Raw genomic sequence first — 23,582 nt, forward strand, 5'->3', positions numbered from 1 at the left:
TTGAACATGGTTTGACTATGACAATTTCCGCAGGGGAGGCAGTTGACCAGTGAGTCCACATTGGTAGACAAGTTTGCTCTAACTAAACTAGAGCATTATTTGTGAGTTACTTTTGTGTCAAATATGCAAAGGTTTGCCCACATCATGGTTCTTTGGGGCCTTAGTTTAGTTATAAAATTCCAAATGGTATCCCTAACATTTCTATTATGTACCCTAAAATTCCTAATTTTAGCCCTAAAATTTCTAAAATATTGCCCTAAAATTCGCCCTAATTTTATGTCAGAAGGTGCTGGACAGCCTGTATATAAGTGAAATCATGAATATAGGAAAAGAATTTGCCCTATTTGAGAATGCACTGTGTACTAGTTATTGTCTTATTAAGCTAAAATAAAGATCATTATTGAAATGGGTAATGCTTTCTGCACAAGTTCTTAAGAAAAAATTTCATACTTGTGGTAAACACTTTTTCTAAAAGTTTATATATATATTTGTCAGTTCTTTTCAAATATGTTAAGCTAAACTATTAAAATTTCTTTCAATGCATTGTCTTAACAGTATTAGATTGATCACACTGTTACAGGATTCAACTTAACACAGTGTCTTGAATATTCATTCCATTCAGGTAACCTTTGAATGCATTCATTTAAAGTTGAAAACTTTAATAAAATCTTTGCCAGAGATTGATATGATGACATTGTTGTTTTTCTTGTCATGAAATGGAATATTCAATGTTTGTATTTCACTACTACTGTCCAACAGTATGCCTAAGATCATGCCTTCCCTATTCATCTTTATCAATCGTTCTGATCCTTTGTCACAGAGGAGGACATTTCCAGTAGTGTCAAGGCACAAGCCACTTGCTTTGAACACTTGGCAATCCTTAAATTTCCAAGTCATCGCAACCTCCTGTCCTGTGATCTCGATTGCAAACATTCCATTATTTTCCTCAGCGATGTAAATTGTATTTAAATCGTCCGACTCGGATACTGCAATACTAAATTGATCGGAGAATATTCTGTCATCCCCAAACAAATCGTTAGTGATCTCGTCAATCTTCACCCATTTTGTGTCATATATATAAAGACGTGTACTGCTTCCGACGTATATTTTCCGGTTACAGTAGGCCAGACAGATACAGTCGTGCGTCAGCACTTTTTTACGTGTCAGTTCAATGTGATCATCAGGGTCGATGCTTATATACTGTATGGTAGATTTATATAATACAACCAAAGCTTCGCTACCTTCCATACAGCATATGTCCATTGGATAGTTTGACAGGTTATAAGTACTTGTAACTTGATAAGTCCCACTGTCCAATGCTTTTATAGCCTTATTGTTCATTTCAGTTAAAACAATCGTTCCGTTTTGAAGCTGGCACAAGCCTGTTATCTGGCATGACTGCTCGTCGTCTTCAGTTTTTACTGACACGTCTTTGATAAAACTTTGATGTTGCTCTATATTCGGAACTTCTGATTTCTCTGTTTCTTTAAAAGAATTGTCACTGCTTTCCTGATTTTGTTTTCTAGTAACAAAAAAGAAACAAAAATAAAAATTAATAAATATATAAAACACAAAATAAGGAAATAATTTATAATGGAATTGATAAATATATAAAACACAAAATAAGGAAATAATTTATAATGGAATTGATAAATATATAAAACACAAAATAAGGAAATAATTTATAATGGAATTGATAAATATATAAAACACAAAATAAGGAAATAATTTATAATGGAATTGATAAATATATAAAACACAAGATAAGGAAATGTGAAATGAAACGGCAGGACTTAATAAAACATGCTAAGACTAGTATAGTTATAAGTCTGTCTCTTCTATGACAAAATTATATCACAAGTTTTACGTCAATATATCAGAAGGCTGACACTGTTATGGAAAGAGACGGCCAAGTGAATGAGATTTCCACCACTTGAAGGCATTATGGATTGAACCTGAACTGAAGCAATAAAGTGGATGCCTTTTGATGTTTATTTCTCTGCAAGGATTGCATTAATTATAATCAATTTAAATCTAAAGTTTTGTCGAAGCTCCTCATTTAATGTTTAGTAGTACGATAAATGAGCCGCGTCATGACAAAACCAACATAATGGGTTTGCGACCAGCATGGATCCAGACCAGCCTGCGCATCCGTGCAGTCTGATCAGGATCCATGTTGTTCGCTTACCAACCCTATTACAAGTAGAAAAACTGATAGCAAACAGCATGGATCCTGATCAGACTGCGCGGATGCGCAGGCTGGTCTGGATCCATGCTGGTCGCAAACCCATTATGTTGGTTTTGTTGTGACACGGCTCAAATGTACTATTTTCTTAATAAGATTAATGTTTGCAAATCAACATCTTCACCCTCATAGTTACCTTGAATAAATATCATTCCCTGAAATGGCTTTGATCTTATTTTGTGACATGTCTTTGATAAAACTTTGATGTTGCTCTATATTCGGAACTTCTGTTTTCTCTGTTTCTTTAAAAGTCTTGTCACTGCTTTCCTGATTTTGTTTTCTAGTAACAAAACGAAAAAAGAAAAAATTAATATAATGGAATGTGGAATGGAAAAGCCATAAAGTGGATGCCTTTTGATGTTTATTCCTCTGCAAGGATTGCAATAACTATAATTGATTTAAATCTAAAGTTTTGTCGAAGCTCCTAATTTAATGTTCAGTATTATGATACATGTACTGTAGGACCTGTTTTATTCATTAAATTATTTTTTGCAAATCAACTTCTTCACCCTCATAGTTATCCTGAATACATGTGTAGATATCATACCCTGAAATGGCTTTGATCGTAACTTCATGTAAATATCTTATTTTGTTCAACAACACTTACAATTTTTAATATTTTGTTGATGATGCAATGAATGGTTGAGTTATGTTATATTAAAGTAACTTACTTAAAACTGTGCCCAGATAAAGACTCGACATTGTGGTTCTCAGTGAAAGCATTATGTGGGCCAAGACAATTCTGACAAAGATATCGTCCAAATGGTCCGCAAGAACTGCAATGGTGTGTTGCTGGTGTGAAGTTCTTCTTGTTGGAGCAGTACGTACAGTAATCAATCACTTTTAAATCATTATCTGGTTCTAGAGAAAATGATGAATATTCCCTTTGTCCTACATGTAAGTGATCAATAGCCATGGACTTTGGTAAGTTTCCTTGGTTTATTATACAAAATGAAGAACTTTGTTCGGAGGGTTGTTCTGAGACATTGGATAATCTGCGTCGGATATTAATTGGTGAATTTAATGGAGAATTTGTATCTGGCCGAGTTCTTGGTGACGGCTGAAATGTGTTTGTTCCAATGACTTCTGGCTGAAGTGTTTGCGGTTTGTTGCTTACGCTTTTTGGATTGTTTCGTTGATATACTTGGCTGTCAGCCTGTCGGACTGCAGTCTGTTTTTTTATTGTCATGTTAAAGTTAGTCTTTCTATTATAGGTATTCCGATTTTGTCGTTGAACATCTAAACTTCTTCTGGACAACGGTTGTTGTTGCCTAATTACATTGGTAGAATCTAATTGATCCTGACTTCCATCCTGCCAAGTTTTTAGTCTTCCTTGTCTAGTGTTTCCATATATCCTATTTGCATAGGAGTCTTGGTCACTAGATAAGGCTAGATTCTTTTTTGTAAACCTGGATGCAAACATATTCCTTTACTTTAATGATATACAACTGTAACTGTCTGGGAGAAAATTTTCATGTATATAGTTTTAAATTGTAATATCCAAATTTTCATGTATGTAGATATCAAATTTTAGTATCCAAATTTGAGGTTTATATCTTTATTATGGTTTTCATTTCATTTCCCAAACATAAAAATGTAAATTATTTCTTATCCGCTAGTCTTACAATCAAAATGTGCGAGATATAAACCTTTTTGAAAAAAAAAGCAAGATCATTTTTGAATATACCTTTGGCGGATATGCTGGCTAAGTTGGCAAAATAGCCGGCAGTTTTATCAGTTTCATCATTGTTACTGCTCAGAAGATACTGCTGAACAAAAATACACAATATTCTTTTATTGGTTTTAAAATTACACATGGTTAAAATTGTATGACTTCTTATGGCTTTACCAGTGCAGGAAGGAATGAACACTATATGAGAATACTTTCCAGTTTTCCTGGTGAAGAAATTTAAGACCACAAATGCCATGTACAATAACTTGGCTAAACAATCAACAATCAACAATCGACATTCAATGTCTAGCTAGACAATCAACATTCAGCTCAACATTCGATCTATAATAATAATCAAACAATTCTCAAAGTGAATGTTGAGCTAGACAATCAACAATCAGCTAGACATTCGAAAATTTCTTATGTCGAGCTAGACAATCAACATTCAGCTCAACATTCGACCTGTAATAATTATCAAAGTATACTTAAAGTGAATGTTGAGCTAGACAATCAACAATCAGCTAGACATTCGATCAATAATAATGATCGAGGTTTTCTTAAAGTGAATGTTGAGCTAGACAATCCACAATCAGCTAGACATTCAGAAATTTCTTATGTCGAGCTAGACAATCAACATTCAGCTCAACATTCGACCTGTAATAATTATCAAAGTATCCTTAAAGTGAATGTTGAGCTAGACAATCAACAATCAGCTAGACATTCGATAATTTCTTATGCCGAGCTAGACAATCGACATTCAGCTCAACATTCGATCTATAATAAAAATCAAAGAATTTTCAAAGTGAATGTTGAGCTAGACAATCGACAATCAGCTAGACATTCAGAAATTTCTTATGTCGAGCTAGACAATCGACATTCAGCTCAACATTCGACTTGTAATAATAATCAAAGTATTCTTAAAATGAATGTTTAGCTAGACAATCAACAATCAGCTAGACATTCGAAAATTTCTTATGTCGAGCTAGACAATCATCATTCAGCTCAACATTCGACCTGTAAGAATTATCAAAGTATCCTTAAAGGGAATGTTGAGCTAGACAATCAACAATCAGCTAGACATTCGATAATTTCTTATGCCGAGCTAGACAATCGACATTCAGCTCAACATTCGATCTATAATAAAAATCAAAGAATTTTCAAAGGGAATGTTGAGCTAGACAATCGACAATCAGCTAGACATTCAGAAATTTCTTATGTCAAGCTAGACAATCGACATTCAGCTCAACATTCGATTTATAATAATGATCGAGGTTTTCTTAAAGTGAATGTTGAGCTAGACAATCGACAATCAAATAGACATTCGATAATTTCTTATGTCGAGCTAGACAATCAACATTCAGCTCAACATTCGATCTATAATAATAATCAAACAATTCTCAAAGTGAATGTTGAGCTAGACAATCAACAATCAGCTAGACATTCGAAAATTTCTTATGTCGAGCTAGACAATCAACATTCAGCTCAACATTCGACCTGTAATAATTATCAAAGTATCCTTAAAGTGAATGTTGAGCTAAACAATCAACAATCAGCTAGACATTCGATAATTTCTTATGTCGTGCTAGACAATCAACATTCAGCTCAACATTCGATCTATAATAAAAATCGAAGAATTTTCAAAGGAAATGTTGACCTAGACAATCGACAATCAGCTAGACATTCAGAAATTTCTTATTTCGAGCTAGACAATCGACAATCAGCTCAACATTCGGTCTATAATAATGATCGAGGTTTTCTTAAAGTGAATGTTGAGGTAGACAATCAACAATCAGCTAGACATTCGATAATTTCTTATGTCGAGCTAGACAATCAACATTCAGCTCAACATTCGATCTTTAATAATAATCAAACAATTCTCAAAGTAAATGTTGAGCTAGACAATCAACAATCAGCGAGACATTCGATAATTTCTTATGTCGAGCTAGACAATCAACATTCAGCTCAACATTCGATCTATAATAATAATCAAACAATTCTCAAAGTGAATGTTGAGCTAGACAATCAGCAATCAGCTAGACATTCGAAAATTTCTTATGTCGAGCTAGACAATCAACATTCAGCTCAACATTCGACCTGTAATAATTATTAAAGTATCCTTAAAGTGAATGTTGAGCTAGACAATCAACAATCAGCTACACATTCGATAATTTCTTATGTCGAGCTAGACAATCGACATTCAGCTCAACATTCGATCTATAATAAAAATCAAAGAATTTTCAAAGTGAATGTTGAGCTAGACAATCGACAATCAGCTAGACATTCAGAAATTTCTTATGTCGAGCTAGACAATCAACATTCAGCTCAACATTCGACCTGTAATAATTATAAAAGTATCCTTAAAGTGAATTGTTGAGCTAGACAATCAACAATCAGCTAGACATTCGATAATTTCTTATGTCGAGCTAGACAATCAACATTCAGCTCAACATTCGATCAATAATAATGATCGAGGTTTTCTAAAAGTGAATGTTGAGCTAGACAATCCACAATCAGCTAGACATTCAGAAATTTCTTATGTTGAGCTAAACAATCAACATTCAGCTCAACATTCGACCTGTTATAATTATCAAAAAGTATCCTTAAAGTGAATGTTGAGCTAGACAATCAACAATCAGCTAGACATTCGATAATTTCCTATGTCGAGCTAGACAATCAACATTCAGCTCAACATTCGACCTTTTAATAATTATTAAAGTATCCTTAAAGTGAATGTTTGAGCTAGACCATCAACAATCAGCTAGACATTCGATAATTTCTTATGTCGAGCTAGACAATCAACATTCAGCTCAACATTCGATCTATAATAATAATCAAACTATTCTCAAAGTGAATGTTGAGCTAGACAATCAACAATCAGCTAGACATTCGAAAATTTCTTATGTCGAGCTAGACAATCAACATTCAGCTCAACATTCGACCTGTAATAATTATCAAAGTATCCTTAAAGTGAATGTTGAGCTAGACAATCAACAATCAGCTAGACATTCGATAAATTCTTATGTCGAGCTAGACAATCGACATTCAGCTCAACATTCACTTTAAGAAAACCTCGATCATTATTATAGTTCGAATGTTGAGCTGAATGTCTTTTGTCTAGCTCGACATAAGAAATTTTCGAATGTCTAGCTGATTGTCGATTGTCTAGATCAACATTCCCTTTGAAAATTCTTTCATTTTTATTATAGATCGAATGTTGAGCTGAATGTCGATTGTTTAGCTCGACATCAGAAATTTTCAAATGTCAAGCTGATTGTTGACTGTCCAGCTAAACATTCATTTTAAGAATACTTTGATTATTATTACAAGTCGAATGATGAGCTGATTGTTGATTGTCTAGCTCAACATTCACTTTAAGAAAACCTCGATCATTATTATAGATCGAATGTTGAGCTTAATGACGATTGTCGAGCTCAACATTCCCTTTGAAAATTCTTTGATTTTTATTATAGATCGAATGTTGAGCTGAATGTCGATTGTCTAGCTCGGCATCAGAAATTATCGAATGTCTAGCTGATTGTTGATTGTCTAGCTCAACATTCACTTTAAGGATACTTTGATAATTATTACAGGTCGAATGTTCAGCTGAATGTTGATTGTCTAGCTCGACATAAGAAATTTTCGAATGTCTAGCTGATTGTTGATTGTCTAGCTAAACATTCATTTTAAGAATACTTTGATTATTATTACAAGTCGAATGTTGAGCTGAATGTCGATTGTCTAGCTCGACATAAGAAATTATCGAATGTCTAGCTGATTGTTGACTGTCTAGCTCAACATTCACTTTAAGGATACTTTGATAATTATTACAGGTCGAATGTTCAGCTGAATGTTGATTGTCTAGCTCGACATAAGAAATTTTCGAATGTCTAGCTGATTGTTAATTGTCTAGCTAAACATTCATTTTAAGAATACTTTGATTATTATTACAAGTCGAATGTTGAGCTGAATGTCGATTGTCTAGCTCGACATAAGAAATTATCGAATGTCTAGCTGATTGTTGATTGTCTAGCTCAACATTCACTTTAAGGATACTTTTATAATTATTACATGTCGAGTGTTGAGCTGAATGTTGATTGTCTAGCTCGACATAAGAAATTTCTGAATGTCTAGCTGATTGTCGATTGTCTAGCTCAACATTCACTTTGAAAATTCTTTGATTTTTATTATAGATCGAATGTTGAGCTGAATGCCGATTGTCTAGCTCGACATAAGAAATTATCGAATGTCTAGCTGATTGTCGATTGTCTAGCTCAACATTCACTTTGAGAATTGTTTGATTATTATTATAGATCGAATGTTGAGCTGAATGTCGATTGTCTAGCTCGACATAAGAAATTATCGAATGTCTAGCTGATTGTTGATTGTCTAGCTCAACATTCACTTTAAGGATACTTTGATAACTATTACAGGTCGAATGTTGAGCTGAATGTTGATTGTCTAGCTCGACATAAGAAATTTTCGAATGTCTAGCTGATTGCTGATTGTCTAGCTCAACATTCACTTTGAGAATTTCTTATGTCGAGCTAGACAATCAACATTCAGCTCAACATTCGATCTATAATAATAATCAAACAATTCTCAAAGTGAATGTTGAGCTAGACAATCAACAATCAGCTAGACATTCGAAAATTTCTTATGTCGAGCTAGACAATCGACATTCAGCTCAACATTCGACTTGTAATAATAATTAAAGTATTCTTAAAATGAATGTTTAGCTAGACAATCAACAATCAGCTGAATGTCGATTGTTTAGCTCGACATCAGAAATTTTCAAATGTCAAGCTGATTGTTGACTGTCCAGCTAAACATTCATTTTAAGAATACTTTGATTATTATTACAAGTCGAATGATGAGCAGCTGAATGTCGATTTTCTAGCTCGACATAAGAAATTATCGAATGTCTAGCTGATTGTTGATTGTCTAGCTCAACATTCACTTTAAGAAAACCTCGATCATTATTATAGATCGAATGTTGAGCTTAATGACGATTGTCGAGCTCAACATTCCCTTTGAAAATTCTTTGATTTTTATTATAGATCGAATGTTGAGCTGAATGTCGATTGTCTAGCTCGGCATCAGAAATTATCGAATGTCTAGCTGATTGTTGATTGTCTAGCTCAACATTCACTTTAAGGATACTTTGATAATTATTACAGGTCGAATGTTCAGCTGAATGTTGATTGTCTAGCTCGACATAAGAAATTTTCGAATGTCTAGCTGATTGTTGATTGTCTAGCTAAACATTCATTTTAAGAATACTTTGATTATTATTACAAGTCGAATGTTGAGCTGAATGTCGATTGTCTAGCTCGACATAAGAAATTATCGAATGTCTAGCTGATTGTTGACTGTCTAGCTCAACATTCACTTTAAGGATACTTTTATAATTATTACATGTCGAGTGTTGAGCTGAATGTTGATTGTCTAGCTCGACATAAAGAAATTTTTGAATGTCTAGCTGATTGTCGATTGTCTAGCTCAACATTCACTTTGAAAATTGTTTGATTATTATTATTGATCGAATGTTGAGCTGAATGTCGATTGTCTAGCTCGACATAAGAAATTATCGAATGTCTAGCTGATTGTTGATTGTCTAGCTCAACATTCACTTTAAGGATACTTTGATAACAATTACAGGTCGAATGTTGAGCTGAATGTTGATTGTCTAGCTCGACATAAGAAATTTTCGAATGTCTAGCTGATTGCGGATTGTCTAGCTCAACATTCACTTTGAGAATTGTTTGATTTTTATTATAGATCGAATGTTGAGCTGAATGCCGATTGTCTAGCTCGACATAAGAAATTATCGAATGTCTAGCTGATTGTTGTTTGTCTAGCTCAACATTCACTTTAAGGATACTTTTACAATTATTACATGTCGAGTGTTGAGCTGAATGTTGATTGTCTAGCTCGACATAAGACATTTCTGAATGTCTAGCTGATTGTCGATTGTCTAGCTCAACATTCACTTTGAAAATTCTTTGATTTTTATTGTAGATCGAATGTTGAGCTGAATGTCGATTGTCTAGCTCGACATAAGAAATTATCGAATGTCTAGCTGATTGTTGATTGTCTAGCTCAACATTCACTTTAAGGATACTTTGATATCTATTACAGGTCGAATGTTGAGCTGAATGTTGATTGTCTAGCTCGACATAAGAAATTTTCGAATGTCTAGCTGATTGTCGATTGTCTAGCTCAACATTCACTTTGAGAATTGTTTGATTTTTTTTATAGATCGAATGTTGAGCTGAATGTTGATTGTCTAGCTCGACATAAGAAATTATCGATTGTCTAGCTGATTGTTGATTGTCTAGCTCAACATTCACTTTAAGAAAACCTCGATCATTATTATAGATCGAATGTTGAGCTGAATGTCGATTGTCTAGCTCGACATAAGAAATTATCGAATGTCTAGCTGATTGTTGATTGTCTAGCTCAACATTCACTTTAAGGATACTTTGATAATTATTACAGGTCGAATGTGAGCTGAATAGTGATTGTCTAGCTCGACATAAGAAATTTTCGAATGTCTAGCTGATTGTTGATTGTCTAGCTCAACATTCACTTTGAGAATAGTTTGATTATTATTATAGATCGAATGTTGAGCTGAATGTTGATTGTCTAGCTCGACATAAGAAATTATCGAATGTCTAGCTGATTGTTGATTGTCTAGCTCAACATTCACTTTAAGAAAACCTTGATCATTATTATTGATCGAATGTTGAGCTGAATGTCGATTGTCTAGCTCGACATGAGAAATTATCGAGTGTCTAGCTGATTGTTGATTGTCTAGCTCAACATTCACTTTAAGAAAACCTCGATCATTATTATAGATCGAATGTTGAGCTGAATGTCGATTGTCCCTAGCTCGACATAAGGAATTTCTGAATGTCTACCTGATTGTTGATTGTCTAGCTCAACATTCCCTTTGAAAATTTTTTTGATTTTTTATTATAGATCGAATGTTGAGCTGAATGTCGATTGTCTAGCTCGGCATAAGAAATTATCGAATGTCTAGCTGATTGTTGATTGTCTAGCTCAACATTACCTTTAAGGATGCTTTGATAATTATTACAGGTTCGAATGTTGAGCTGAATGTCCGATTGTCTAGCTTTCGACATAAGATATTTTTCGAATGGTCTAGCTGATTGTTGATTGTCTAGCTCAACATTCACTTTAAGGATACTTTGAAAACTATTAACAGGTCGAATGTTGAGCTGAATGTTGATTGTCTAGCTCGACATAAGAAATTTTCGAATGTCAGCTGATTGCTGATTGTCTAGCTCAACATTCACTTTGAGAAAATTGCTTTGATTATTATTATAGATCGAATTGTTGAGCCTGAATGTTGATTGTCTAGCTCGACATAAGAAATTATCGAATGTCTAGCTGATTGTTGATTTGTCTAGCTCAACATTCACTTGAGAAAACCTCGATCATTATTATAGATCGAAATGTTGAGCTGAATGTCGATTGTCTAGCTCGACATGAGAAAAATTATCGAATGTCTAGCTGATTGTTGATTGTCTAAGCTCAACATTCACTTTAAGGATACTTTGATAATTAATTACAGGTCGAATGTGAGCTGAAATGTCGATTGTCTAGCTCGGCATAAGAAATTATCGAATGTTCTAGCTGATTGTTGATTGTCTAGCTCAACATTCCCCCTTTAAGGATACTTTGATAATTATTACAGGTCGAAATGTTGAGCTGAATGTTGATTTGTCTAGTCGACATGGAAAAAATTTTTATAAATTTTTCCAGCTGATTTTTAATTTTCTAGCCCAAAAAATTCATTTTAAGTACTTTTTATTATTACAGTCGAAAGTTTTAGTGAAAAGTCGATTGTCTAGGTCAATAAAAAATTAAAACGAAAAATTAAGCTGAAATTTTTGATTGGGCTTTGCCCGGGGAAAATTTACTTTTAAAAAAACCCCATCCTTATTTTTATCGAAGTTGGTTTTGGGAAAGTCGATTTTCTAGTCGACATTAAAAAAATTTTTTTGAAAATTTTAGCTGATTGTCGATTGTCCCACTCACAAATTTACCTTTGAAAATTTTATTTTATTAAAAAAAGCGAAAGGTTTTACTGAAATGTTTGAATTTTCTAGCTCGGGTTTAAAATTATTTAAATGCTAGTGATTTTGATTTTAGCCCCAAAATTTCACTTTTAAAAGGAAAACTTCCATAAATTTATGACAGGTCGATAATTTAGCTGAATGTTGAAATTGTCTAGCTCGAAATAAAGAAATTTTCGAATGTCTAGCTTGATTTTGATTGTCTATTAATTATTGGAATTTTATTATTATTATAGATCGAATTGTTTGATCGGTGCTGAATGTTTATTGTTAGCAATAGAATTGAAGTTGTAAATTGTGGGATTTTTATTGTTTACCAATTATTTCCATACAAAATGCCCTTGTTGGTGAAGTGGGCACCTTGTAGAAAAATTTGTTGGGACTAAGCTTCTCACAAAAAACCTCTTTTCCCTTTTGTTTTTAAATTAAAAAAAAGGTGGAGAAATCATCATGAGCAACTAGGCAGTTTTTAGTTGAGATCAAAATTCGAATACAAACAATTGAAAGGACCTATTTTGATTTGTAGTTGATGGTTTCCAATCACTGAGGGTAATTTAACTTACTAATTAAAGACATTTAGTTTTTATCGAGGTTACTGATATTCTTAATTCAGTCTTTCGATCCTGAGGTCTTTCTCCACCAGTAAAGCTGGAAAGTCGCTATATGACCTATACTAGGTTTGTGGGACGTAAATCCCAAGCAAATTAAAAAAAAAAAATTCAACCTTTTACGATATTACATTTTTTTATTTAAAAACTCACTTGGTAAATTCAGGGTTACCTGGCGTAATTCAATTATCTGTATACTTCCCTTATTAAAATACCCAAATAGTTTACACTGCCCAGAACTTACATCCCAAATAGGCTTCAAAAACCCTAATGGAATCTTCCAGAACCCTCCTTATTTGTTTACTGGTGATTTAAATGGAACAAATCTTTAAATCTTGGCAGACATTGTCTAGTCCTATACATTTGATGATGATCGTAAACCATTAACTTTTGATCAAAGTCAGTAAGAAACATAATTTATTGTATTGATTATTTTGTCACTCTGTTATAATAAATATATCAATTAATACTTTTATCTCATTAAGCAATGATAAAAGAAAATGTAATTAGTTTTTTGTCCTTATTATTTGAAGAAGATTTTTTATCTCTGATAACTATTGTTTTAGTTTTGGCTTTTTATATGTCCTACATTCTAACTTAATGAGAAGTATAGAAAACAGTTTTAAATCTTATCTGTTATTGTATAGCCCTCCGGTTAGCTCAATTAGGTAGAGCATAAGACTGTGAATCGGGCAACCAGGGTTTGATTCCCGTATGGTGCAGGTCTGATTATAAATCCTTTCTATGTGTAATGATATCAGTTTAAGCTGAAACATTAACCTTGACCTTTATATGTTAGTACAGTATTATTCCATGAATGCCTGAATGGGCAGCTCATATATTAGGCAAGCGATTCCCGCCATTTACTAGTACTTAGATTAAACTAGATTAATTCACATCTGTGGTCTTCTTATTAATTTACGTTAGAACTCAGTATAATAACAAGCTGTATATATACATACACAAAATAGAAAAATATGACACTACGGTCATTTGCACTGTACCTTTACTCTGACATGTACAGAATTTGCAGACCTTTGCAAAAGTGAAGGCAACTAGTACTGGTAAACTGCTCGACAATCTGCCCAGGAATGATGCGGTGGCTGAACTGTGCTCTGGTAAACTCAGTGGATCCAACCACCACTATATCTGTATGTGTTGAAAAAATAATGCAATAAATCATTTTAACCTTACAGATTAAGGGCTTAATGGACCTTTCCAGTGTTTACAGATTTATGTAAATTGGCTAACTTGTTATCCAATTACTACCCTGGGATAATACATAGTCACTGGTTGACCTGGTTTGCACAAAAGAACACATGGTTATGTTTGTGATACTGTTTGTGAGCAGTTGACCTAGCAATGAATGGAAAAGGTGTGGCTAAATATTCTGCTACGAAATACCGGAAAGGTCCATAAGTTGGGGCTTTACTGTTTGACAATTAACCAGGGTTTAAGAATACAGGCAGTTTCTGCTACTCCCTAGGGTGAGGGGTAGGATGGAGGGGTGAGGTGTGGTTATAAATGGCGGGCACATAAATAAGGGTGATTATCATTTTGTCTGTAGTTTTGTTATCCTTTGTCTAAACTTCACTTTCTTGCTTCTTGGCTGGGTGGTTAATGTTGCTGATCTTCAGTCACTTGGTCCATATGCGTTTGAATCGTTCCATATGAAGAAGTTGTAGTTTGACTGCCATATAAAATACTAAATCACTATAATTATACCAATTGCCATAGAGCATATAGAGATAACATAGATTATCAGTATCTATATGGTCAATGAGTAAAGTTTTGGGAACTGTAAGAAAATACCAGGAACCAAAAAAACATTTTAGAAACAAAAATAACAGCATTTTGGGGGGCTTATTTATTATGAACCTTTAATACAAGAAAACAAACTAACCAAGAATATTAGAGACTTCAGCAGCATTCATTTACTATCATTGAAATTGTGTTTTTATTAATTTATTTTATTTTTCAGATAGAAATAAAGGAAGGTGGCATGGATTGCTGGGTATACCTGAGTGGTTTAGAGATCTTACAGAAATGTGAGAAAATGACTGACACAATTAACCCCAGAGCCCAGGCTTTGAACACTGCATACCTCTGGGATTATGTCTGTAGAAAGGTAATGAATGGATGAATGATTTATAGTGTAATTACAGTGTAACCCTTTACCTGCTGGACTGGAAAGTGATTAGCTTTTGCCACCAGTAAAGAGCCAGGTCTGTCTGACCAGGCTCTATACTGTTAGTAGCTCAATTTCTCTATTTTTGTCTTGAAATCTTTCAAATATTAAAGTGAATAGACTTACTCCGGAATTAAGAATATTTGGGGGTTTTCCCAGCTAATCCGTAGGTACAAACAAACTTTTTACAGTTATAGCTTCGAAAATAAGCGAAACAGGTTGACTAATCTATTGTGACATAAGTGCACCGTGAAGCTAAAATGGTTAAAGTTAGTTTGTCCTACAGATTAGCTGGGAAAAACCCACATTTGCTGAGTTCCATATAACGTCTATTTGTCCATTATGGAAGGTCCATAATTCTACAAAAAAAATTGTGTAATTTAATTTAATACCGTATGTGATAACAAACCAGGAAATATTTTAAACATGGATGGTTTTGGTAAGTGTGAGATACATGATTTTATACGACATATCTTTATATAGCATATAATAAATTGTACTGGAACAAAACATCATTAAATGTCCATATACATAACCTTTTAAAACTGAATCAAAATTTTGTTCGAGAACTATTTTATAAAATTTGTTTTTTAATATTTGAAATACTTATGGAAAATGTGTCCATTGTAGACCAATTCACTTTAAATGGACTATTCCAAAAAAAAAGATAGGCAAATTCATAATGCTTATTCAACAGGTTTAATAATAAGATAGTTCTGTTGTAAAAGCCTTGCTGTTTATAATTTATAAGCAGCAATTACTATAAGAAGATTTGATGCAGCACTTGTATTTCAATAACTTGTATTCCTTTTGAACAATCAAGTGTTGAAATGTGTTCCAAACTTTTTTCTAAGCATCTTTGATTATTTTCCCTTTTGAGCTAGACTATTAAGAGAATAGGGAAAGCTATTGAACTCACCCTTAGCATCTGTGTTGGGGACACATTTTGATTAAGTTTTTGCATGCAAGTTGATGTCACCAAAACTACTGAAGGGAATGGGCTAAAACTTCATATTTGAGAAGATCACTCTCTAAAGCCCATGATTCTAACAGGGATTTTGACAGAATTATGGCTCTTTTTTATTGTAGAAAATTCTACATTACCTAGACTGTTGTTTTACAATCAAGCACTGAGAATAGTCAAGTACACTTTCTTATGTTTCTTTTGGTGTATTGATGTAAAAGTTAAACTATGGGTGGATGAATTTCAAAGTTCAAAGTTTAAAGTTCATTTCTTCTTGAAATTTATGTATGAAAATAAACCAATCTGACTAAAGTTCAGATCTTCTTATTTCTTAAATGCGTTGCGTTATGTAGTAGCTGATTTTAATCAGATTGGAAAATAAACCTATGTTTTTTTCTTGTAGTTGAACAAGCTAGGAGAGTTATGTGGACTAATGCCTGGAGATAGTAATTCCCCGAGCTCTGACCAGCTGTCTCTTGTTGTTGATCTTACCTCGGGTATGGGCCTGGAAATACAGTCAGACGATGATGATGAAGGTTAGAATGTTAATTAAACATGAGATTCTGTTTAACAATATAAGGCTAAATATACAACAGATTTGTAACAAAAATCATAGACTTAAGATATATATTTCATCCAAAACTTTTTCTTATATCAACTGTTGTCAGGCACCACTATTATTGTCAATATTGAAATTTATAGTCAATAAAACTCAACTTGACATTGAAAAAAAAAAGAGCTTAATGTTTTAAATATAATATGATGATATATGCCATGAAATGATAATGTAAGGTACAGTAGGGGATGGCTCTCCCACCCCACTGCACCAATTACGGGGGAAATAAATGGGCAACCTATGTTGGTGAAAAATTAAAAAAAAATAGAAAAATCATTGACTTAATGCTTTCACTTAAAGAAGACATATTACATTTTGCATGTAAGATTGATAGTGTTTGCATCATTGCTATAAAAAATCATTAAACCTTGCACCTTCAGGTGAAAAATGAATAGCATACAAATAATATGATTTTGCCTGTACTATAAACAATATTCTAAAATTCTAAATAGTGGTAGATATATATTTTTGTTATTTCTTATTTTGAAGGATGATTTATAAGTAATTATTACCCTTCCAGATTTTTTCCACCTTTTTGATTGGATATTGATCCGTCTAAAGAAATTGATATTACCGAGCCAGACGGGTAATATACACACTAAATATACCCGTTTGGTACCCCACGTTGTAAGCAACATGCGTTGTGGCGATGCGCGTATGGTTCGATTTTACATGGTGTAAATCCCGATATACAAGCACTTTTGAAATGTCAAATGAAAAATATTTACCAAAAGAAAGTAATGATGAATATTTTCATCAGTATTGAAAACAAAAATGGCCTCGCCAATGCTTGATATTAATTACAAAAAGTGTCTTCGACAGACTACCACTTTTCTCTTGTTTACATTCGTTAGGTACGAAAGCAAATACGTGTACGTCATGTATTTATGTGATGTCATGTTGTGGTGAAGGGGTACCCTAAAGGGAATCTTATTTCGATGTTTCAATTGAAACAGCAATGATTTATTTTAAAATCTTACTCGGCATGGGAAGGGTAATAAAATTGTTATTTTGGTTTTGGAGTGATATATGTGGATATATAACCTGGCAAGATTTTATATCACCCTTGCCTAACAGCTCGGAAGATATAAAATCTTGCCAGGTAATATATCCACATATATCACTCCAAAACCAAAATAATATATATTATGTAAGAAAAAGTTCACACTGGATTCCTGTTAGATCTATATCCTTCACTTATTAACTTTTCAATTGCAGCCTTGCGTCTTCTTTAAGCTGTACTCACTACTTTTAGCTGTAGTCGGTTTTAAGATTCCATTAGTATATGTATTATCATGAAGTTTTTTTTTTGTTTTTTTTTTTAGGGGGGGGGGGGGCTGCTCAATTAATCAAATGAATTTATCATGGCAGTAGAGTCCTGATATAAATTTTAAACTGCCTTTTATTAGTATGAAAGATTAAAACATTAAAATTAAATGTGGAAGGGCCAACTTTCTAAGGCTTGCTTAGACCATAAAAAAAAAATACTGAGTGGCATACAAAAAAAAAACAACAACAAAAAAACAAAAACAAAAAAAGACTGAAATTGAAATGTTAATCATTTTGACATTTTCATAAGAAATTGTATAAAACTTGTGAAATTTTATTTTCAGAAAGTACAAAGAGTTCTCCTAGGGATAAGCTAAGGGAGGCATTATCATCCAGAGAATCCTTCCAGAGGATTTACTTGGTATAGTTTAATTTCTTCTTTTTGTTATCATTCACAGGCTGTGTAAATGTATGCATAAAACTTGTTTCTAAGATAATGTCTTCAATTATTTTTCAAAGATTACTTATTCAGTATAGACTGTGGCTAATTTCTACCTTTTGGCACTAATTGTGCTATATTTTTAGCTCAGGAACATCAAGAAACATAAATTATTGGATATTACTATCTTTTTAACATAATTTGTAGGGTATTTGCTCTGAAAACTATAAATTGTAGCCTATATCTGCCTTAAGATATAGTTATGTTTTGATATGGAAAAAAAATCAACTTTATATTAAGGTTGACTAGTCGAGGAATAGGGAGAGCTATTATACTCACCTCCATTGTTGGTGTTGGTGCCACACTTTTATTAAGTCTTTGTTTGCAAATTGATTTCTCCAAAACTATTGATATTGTTCTTGTAGGAGCAATCTGAGCTGGCTATGGGAACATTTAAATACATTGGTAGATTCAGGTCGGCACGAATGATTGGTAAAAATCTGGCTGATTTCTATATGTAAGTTTTGTTTATTTACAATTTTTATAAGCACCATAATATAAGTAAATGAATGTGGAAATATCATTTGGTTTTAAATGCTTAAAATCATAGTGGTGAAATATCATTTTCTTTACAAAAGTTGATTCTACACTAGAATCCCCTTGTGGATGAGGGGTTGCCTTTAAGGGTTAAGTAATCAGAATTGCAGCCACTGTCTATCCCGGCGTGATTGTAAGAGGCAACTAAAAGGGCTTAAATTCCTAGAGTCTATGCATCTCTTAGCTTCAGCAGGTGAGATTGCTTTGATGCTTGGTTTTGTAACACCCATGGTAAGCCAAAATCATCTTTCCAGTTCCTGCACAGTATGACCTAGACTGTGTTAGTGCAGTAAAACCAAACAAAACAAAACAAACTAGAATTTTAAGTCTGTGCTTAACTATTTTTCTTTAGAATGAATGTAATAGCATGGCCATTTAGAAAACTTGTTGTATGTATAAATTCTCGTATGTTCTTTGTGTTTGAATAGGAAGTTAGGAGAGCCCCAGAAAGCAGAGAACTTTCTAATGGATGCTATGACGAGCTATCATCAGGAAGGCTGGGAGAAGTTACGAGATGAAGCGAGGCTAGAACTGGCACAGTGCCAATATCAGGTTGCGGATCATTACAAGTAGGTATTCTACTGTCTTATGTCATTAATTAAACAAGAAATCATTTCATGTCATTTAGATATTTGTTAGTAGAAGTTTTTATTAACTATTAGTAATTATGCTGATGAGCATAATTTTAAGTTTAAACATATTTTATTTAGCAAATTTACAAGATTGATCATTATAAACCATACTATATGATATTTATACCCTGGGATCAATTAATTGGGATTGTTTTTGGACTGTACTATTGCGAGACCCATATAGAGGTCATTGGGTCAAAAGTCAAGGTCACCAAAAACAAGGTTATGTCCACGAAAATAAAATAAAAGTCCATATTCTCATGGCTGAAAATTAAGACTGTGTGACATTATCATACATCATCAAATATGTGCACATTTTGTACAGTTTATGCTGATTTGGATGAGCTAGGTAAGTAAGTACTTGTATGTGATACAAAAGCAAAATTTGATTGTGTACCTTATCATGCTTACAAAATACTGTATAATTCACTTGCCTTACTTTACTTTGGAACTGTTTATTTGAAGTTTTAAGGGATTTCAATATCTAAGTAAAAAATTGAGTTTTCTGTAGAACAGAGTTTGATATGATCACACCTTGACATTACTGATGTCTAATTCATTTTCATGGCCCCGGAAATTACGTTATAGTTACAAGCCTTAGATATCAGTGCCACATTTCCATCAATGATTGATAATAACCTTGTTCTGTTTTATTTTAAGGTATGTGAAAACAGCATGTCAGGTGGCCAGTAGCACATCACTACAAATGGAAGATAGGACATTCCATATGGCTGAAGTGCTTAAAATAGCTAATTCAACAGGTAATATTGTGTTTAGTTCAGCATTAGAATCTTTGAATATGTCAATAAAAAATGAATTTGTTGCATTGGTAAAGAAATGTACAGCTTGAAATCTAACTCACTTTATCTGATCATGCTAAATTTAAATTTGGAACTGTCATTTGTTTGTACTTGTAAGGGGCTTTTGATATCAAATGAATTTAAGTGCCACTGTGCAGACTGGCCTGGTTTTATGCTTCTTGGATATAATGCTGGCCTGATGTTATTCTGGTGTCATTATCACAGCTAGCTTTATTTAAAGACCTAAGGAACTTTGGTGGTGTAGTTGAGGAAGATTGGTATAGGACTTAAGCATCAGACTCCTATTTCAAGGGTTGTGGGTTTAGAATTCCACTAGTAGTGAAATTCTCTTTCAACTTCCACAATCCACACTTTTGTAATTACTGGTTATGGCACCCAGGAACAGTCAATTGGTGTGACTTACAGGGTGTTTCTTGGATTCCGCAAAAGCAAAAAATATGTATTATCAAATAAGCCCAGCAACATCCCAGTTCATGACTTTGATCAAAACAGCAACATTTTAGTGCCATTTGACCTTAACACAGTGCTATAGAAAAGTTTTTAGTGAGAATTTTTTTCTCTAGAAATGAATCTTTTTTGAAAAATATTTGATAATTCACATGCTTTGATTTTCTGTTTTGTGTATTTTCAGGAACTCAGATAGTTTTAAAGGCATCCCCGCTTCTTAAAATAGAAATAACAGACATCAGCACATCTAAAGTTACTGTTGAGGAACCTTTCAATATCACCATGGAGATTGACAACACTGGACCATGTGACATATCATGTGATTCAATATGGCTGACTTTGACAGACTGTGCCTCTGATTTAATCATGGGTACTGATAAAAGACTTGAAACTTTGAAAACACCTGTAACCAGACAAACAAGTAATTCCAGTCTAGATAACAGACATGTGATGAACCTAAAACGTATGAAGAAACAAGCTCCATCTGCTATTGATTTATGTTTGCACTATGAAGGAAGTCCAAGTGAACCGGTTACAACCGGTATAGCATGCGTTAACTCGCATGAAGTGCTCAAACGAAATGACAGTTCTGGTGGTATGCTTAAAAAGGTGGATGAAAAAGTGACAAAAGATACTTATAATCAAAGTGTATGTTTGAAGAATGTGATACTTAAGCCTGGTAAAAATATGGTGGAAATAATCTGCGAGGTATTGAGTCATTCATTTTATTATATAGTTGAGTAATGTATATAATAATATGAAGACATTAAGGTTCATAACTATCCAAAATCAAATTGACTACATAATAAATCATAATTGGACATTCATTACCTTTCCTGGTATTGCTTATTAAATTATTAACCTGTAACATGTTCATGGACTTGTCCTGCTTTGATTTGGGACAGTCCATTGTTCAATATTCGGGATATTTGTATTAAAATGCTCAAAGTAAGCAGACAACAGTTAAGAATTTGGAAGCACAGCCTTGCCTGGCTCTGTCAAGTATTTATCAGTGTTTGTATCTGTAAATTTTAAATTGCAGAAGAAAATAATATTGTCTAGTTAGCCTGCATGCTTGACTGCTAAAAGCGTGAATAGCCAACAGTTAGTTATTTATGAATGTACATTTAAGGACAAGTTATAATAATAATAAAGTCGAATAATTTTTATGTAGGAAAGCAATTCATCCAGATTATAGAACATATAAGATTCAATGCAGACGCCTGTTTGTGCGTTAAATAATGCACAGATATCATCCATGGCTTCCATAAAGTTTCAAAATTTGGAAATCAGAGACTGAAAGCGTCTGTCATTGGAGGTCACATTATATTGGTAAAGAAGGAAAAGCATTACATTTTGGAAGCCAAAATTAAGGAGTAAATGACTCACGAACTTCCACTAATGGAAGCCCTGATCATCTGCAGTTGTTCAATTTTTCAATATATGGTTACTGTAAGGATGCCAGCATGTCTTTAAACCTGAACTAAAAAGGAATAATGAAAATTATCATATCATTTATTATTAATTTATGATTAATATGATAACTCATGTACCAGTATAAGTTTGCATTCCAAAACTGCTGGTAGGTTTTCAATGAAACTTCACAGGAGTGATCAGTACCATTCCTAGTTGTGCATATTGCAGCCATATTCCACTTTCCTACACAAAAAGGCAGCCAGAGCTATAAATCGAAATACCTAGTCACAAGACAAACTGCTGGTTGGATTTCAGTGAAACTTCACAGAAGTGATCAATACCATCCCTAGTTGTTGGGATACATATGTTTTTGTGACAAAAACCCCTTCAAGTTTTATGATAAATTTTGATCAATATGCACATAATTGATACTTGTTGTTTTATTGACTTTCAGGGTGTTACATCTGGTAATTACAAACCAGGTCAGGCAGGTTTCAAGGTCAAACAATTAGAGTTAATCAAGGACATGGACTCTGACCTTTCTGTTATGGTAACCTGTGATGAAACTTTTTGTGAAATATTTCCAGGTTTGTTCTTTATTAATATTAATTTATGATTAGTTAAACATGTTCTTTGCTCTCTAGCTACTTAAATGAAGACTATTCAAACTTTTGTACATTAATAATTGGCGTTGTGGCATGGGGTAAATTAAAAAATGAATGTCTGATTAGAGCTATGGAGTAAAAGAAAAAATTTGAAGTGAAGGTCCATTAAATATATTGCTTTAACAAAGTAAATATGGTATGGATTGTTCACAGATTGATTTTTCATCTGATTTGAAATCTATAGTATCAATATATAATTATGACCTGTATATATAGTGATAGGTGAGACATTACCGCAAATCTTAACTGATGAAAAAAACTACATATATTTGTATTAATGTTTTATTTCTTTTCTTGTTTAGAAACCCTAATGGCAGGTACTATTCAGGAAGTGACAGTTTGTTTACATGCTGGAAATGTACCAATTGACCCTGGAAGCAGGGTTAAGGTCATGCCCTCAGATGACCTTTCCATAGAAACATGCTACCCTAACAACACTGTGATACAGGAAGAGGAGGTTGCTAGGGGCAACACAACTGAATGGAAAATGAAGATTTTACAAGAACCAGATGTCACCGGTGGCAAAACGATTGAAAATAAAGTGAATATTCTTGAACTTTCTTTTTTTTTCGTTAAGAAATTAGCTATTTTATCAGTCTTTTTTCATTTAAAAATTCATTACACTATGTCAGTTGTCTAGCAGTGTATTTTAAAATACATGTATCTGTTATTAATTTTTTTTCTACTTTTGTTGTAATTTATCATACTCTGTTCTTACCTAATGCACTTATTATTGGAACGATAATGGCTTAAACACAGTGCCTTCTTAAAGAGTTGTATTAAAAAGACATTATTTAAATCAAATTAAAAGAAAGACAATAAAAAATAACCGAGAGTATTTAAAATACAGTCAAACCTTTAAATTAAGGTCATACAAGGGAAAAATCATCATGGCCCTTAT

The 23,582-nt window shown here is 33.2% G+C and overlaps 2 protein-coding genes across 2 annotated transcripts in view; one reads left to right on the forward strand and one right to left on the reverse strand.

The window, feature by feature from the left end:
* The window catches only part of LOC132719196 (trafficking protein particle complex subunit 10-like), a 54,169-nt gene that overhangs the window by 21,933 nt on the left and 8,654 nt on the right, over positions 1-23,582 (forward strand). The window contains exons 7-15 of the mRNA XM_060702949.1: positions 14,609-14,755; positions 16,183-16,315; positions 18,009-18,085; positions 18,529-18,620; positions 19,129-19,269; positions 19,993-20,093; positions 20,785-21,308; positions 22,471-22,603; positions 22,984-23,222. Of these exons, the coding sequence (XP_060558932.1) occupies positions 14,609-14,755; positions 16,183-16,315; positions 18,009-18,085; positions 18,529-18,620; positions 19,129-19,269; positions 19,993-20,093; positions 20,785-21,308; positions 22,471-22,603; positions 22,984-23,222 (1,587 nt within the window). The remainder of the gene's footprint in view (positions 1-14,608; positions 14,756-16,182; positions 16,316-18,008; positions 18,086-18,528; positions 18,621-19,128; positions 19,270-19,992; positions 20,094-20,784; positions 21,309-22,470; positions 22,604-22,983; positions 23,223-23,582) is intronic.
* Positions 2,089-4,165, reverse strand: LOC132719240 (uncharacterized). The gene is made up of 2 exons (XM_060702999.1): positions 2,917-4,165; positions 2,089-2,525 (listed from the first exon to the last, which is right to left on the reverse strand). Exons 1-2 carry the CDS (start codon positions 3,666-3,668, stop codon positions 2,378-2,380), a joined length of 900 nt encoding a protein of 299 aa, XP_060558982.1. The 5' UTR covers positions 3,669-4,165; the 3' UTR covers positions 2,089-2,377.

The sequence above is a fragment of the Ruditapes philippinarum genome, unplaced genomic scaffold, assembly GCF_026571515.1.
Source record: "Ruditapes philippinarum isolate M1 unplaced genomic scaffold, ASM2657151v2 ctg69_1_1_1_1, whole genome shotgun sequence".
Taxonomy (NCBI): domain Eukaryota; kingdom Metazoa; phylum Mollusca; class Bivalvia; order Venerida; family Veneridae; genus Ruditapes; species Ruditapes philippinarum.

Excerpts from the sequence above, each read along its gene's own strand:
- LOC132719240 (XM_060702999.1), bottom strand. The coding sequence starts at position 3,668 with ATGTTTGCATCCAGGTTTACAAAAAAGAATCTAGCCTTATCTAGTGAC. Across the intron at positions 2,526-2,916 it reads TTATCTGGGCACAGTTTTAA|AAAACAAAATCAGGAAAGCA; the intron begins GTAAGTTACTTT and ends TTTTGTTACTAG.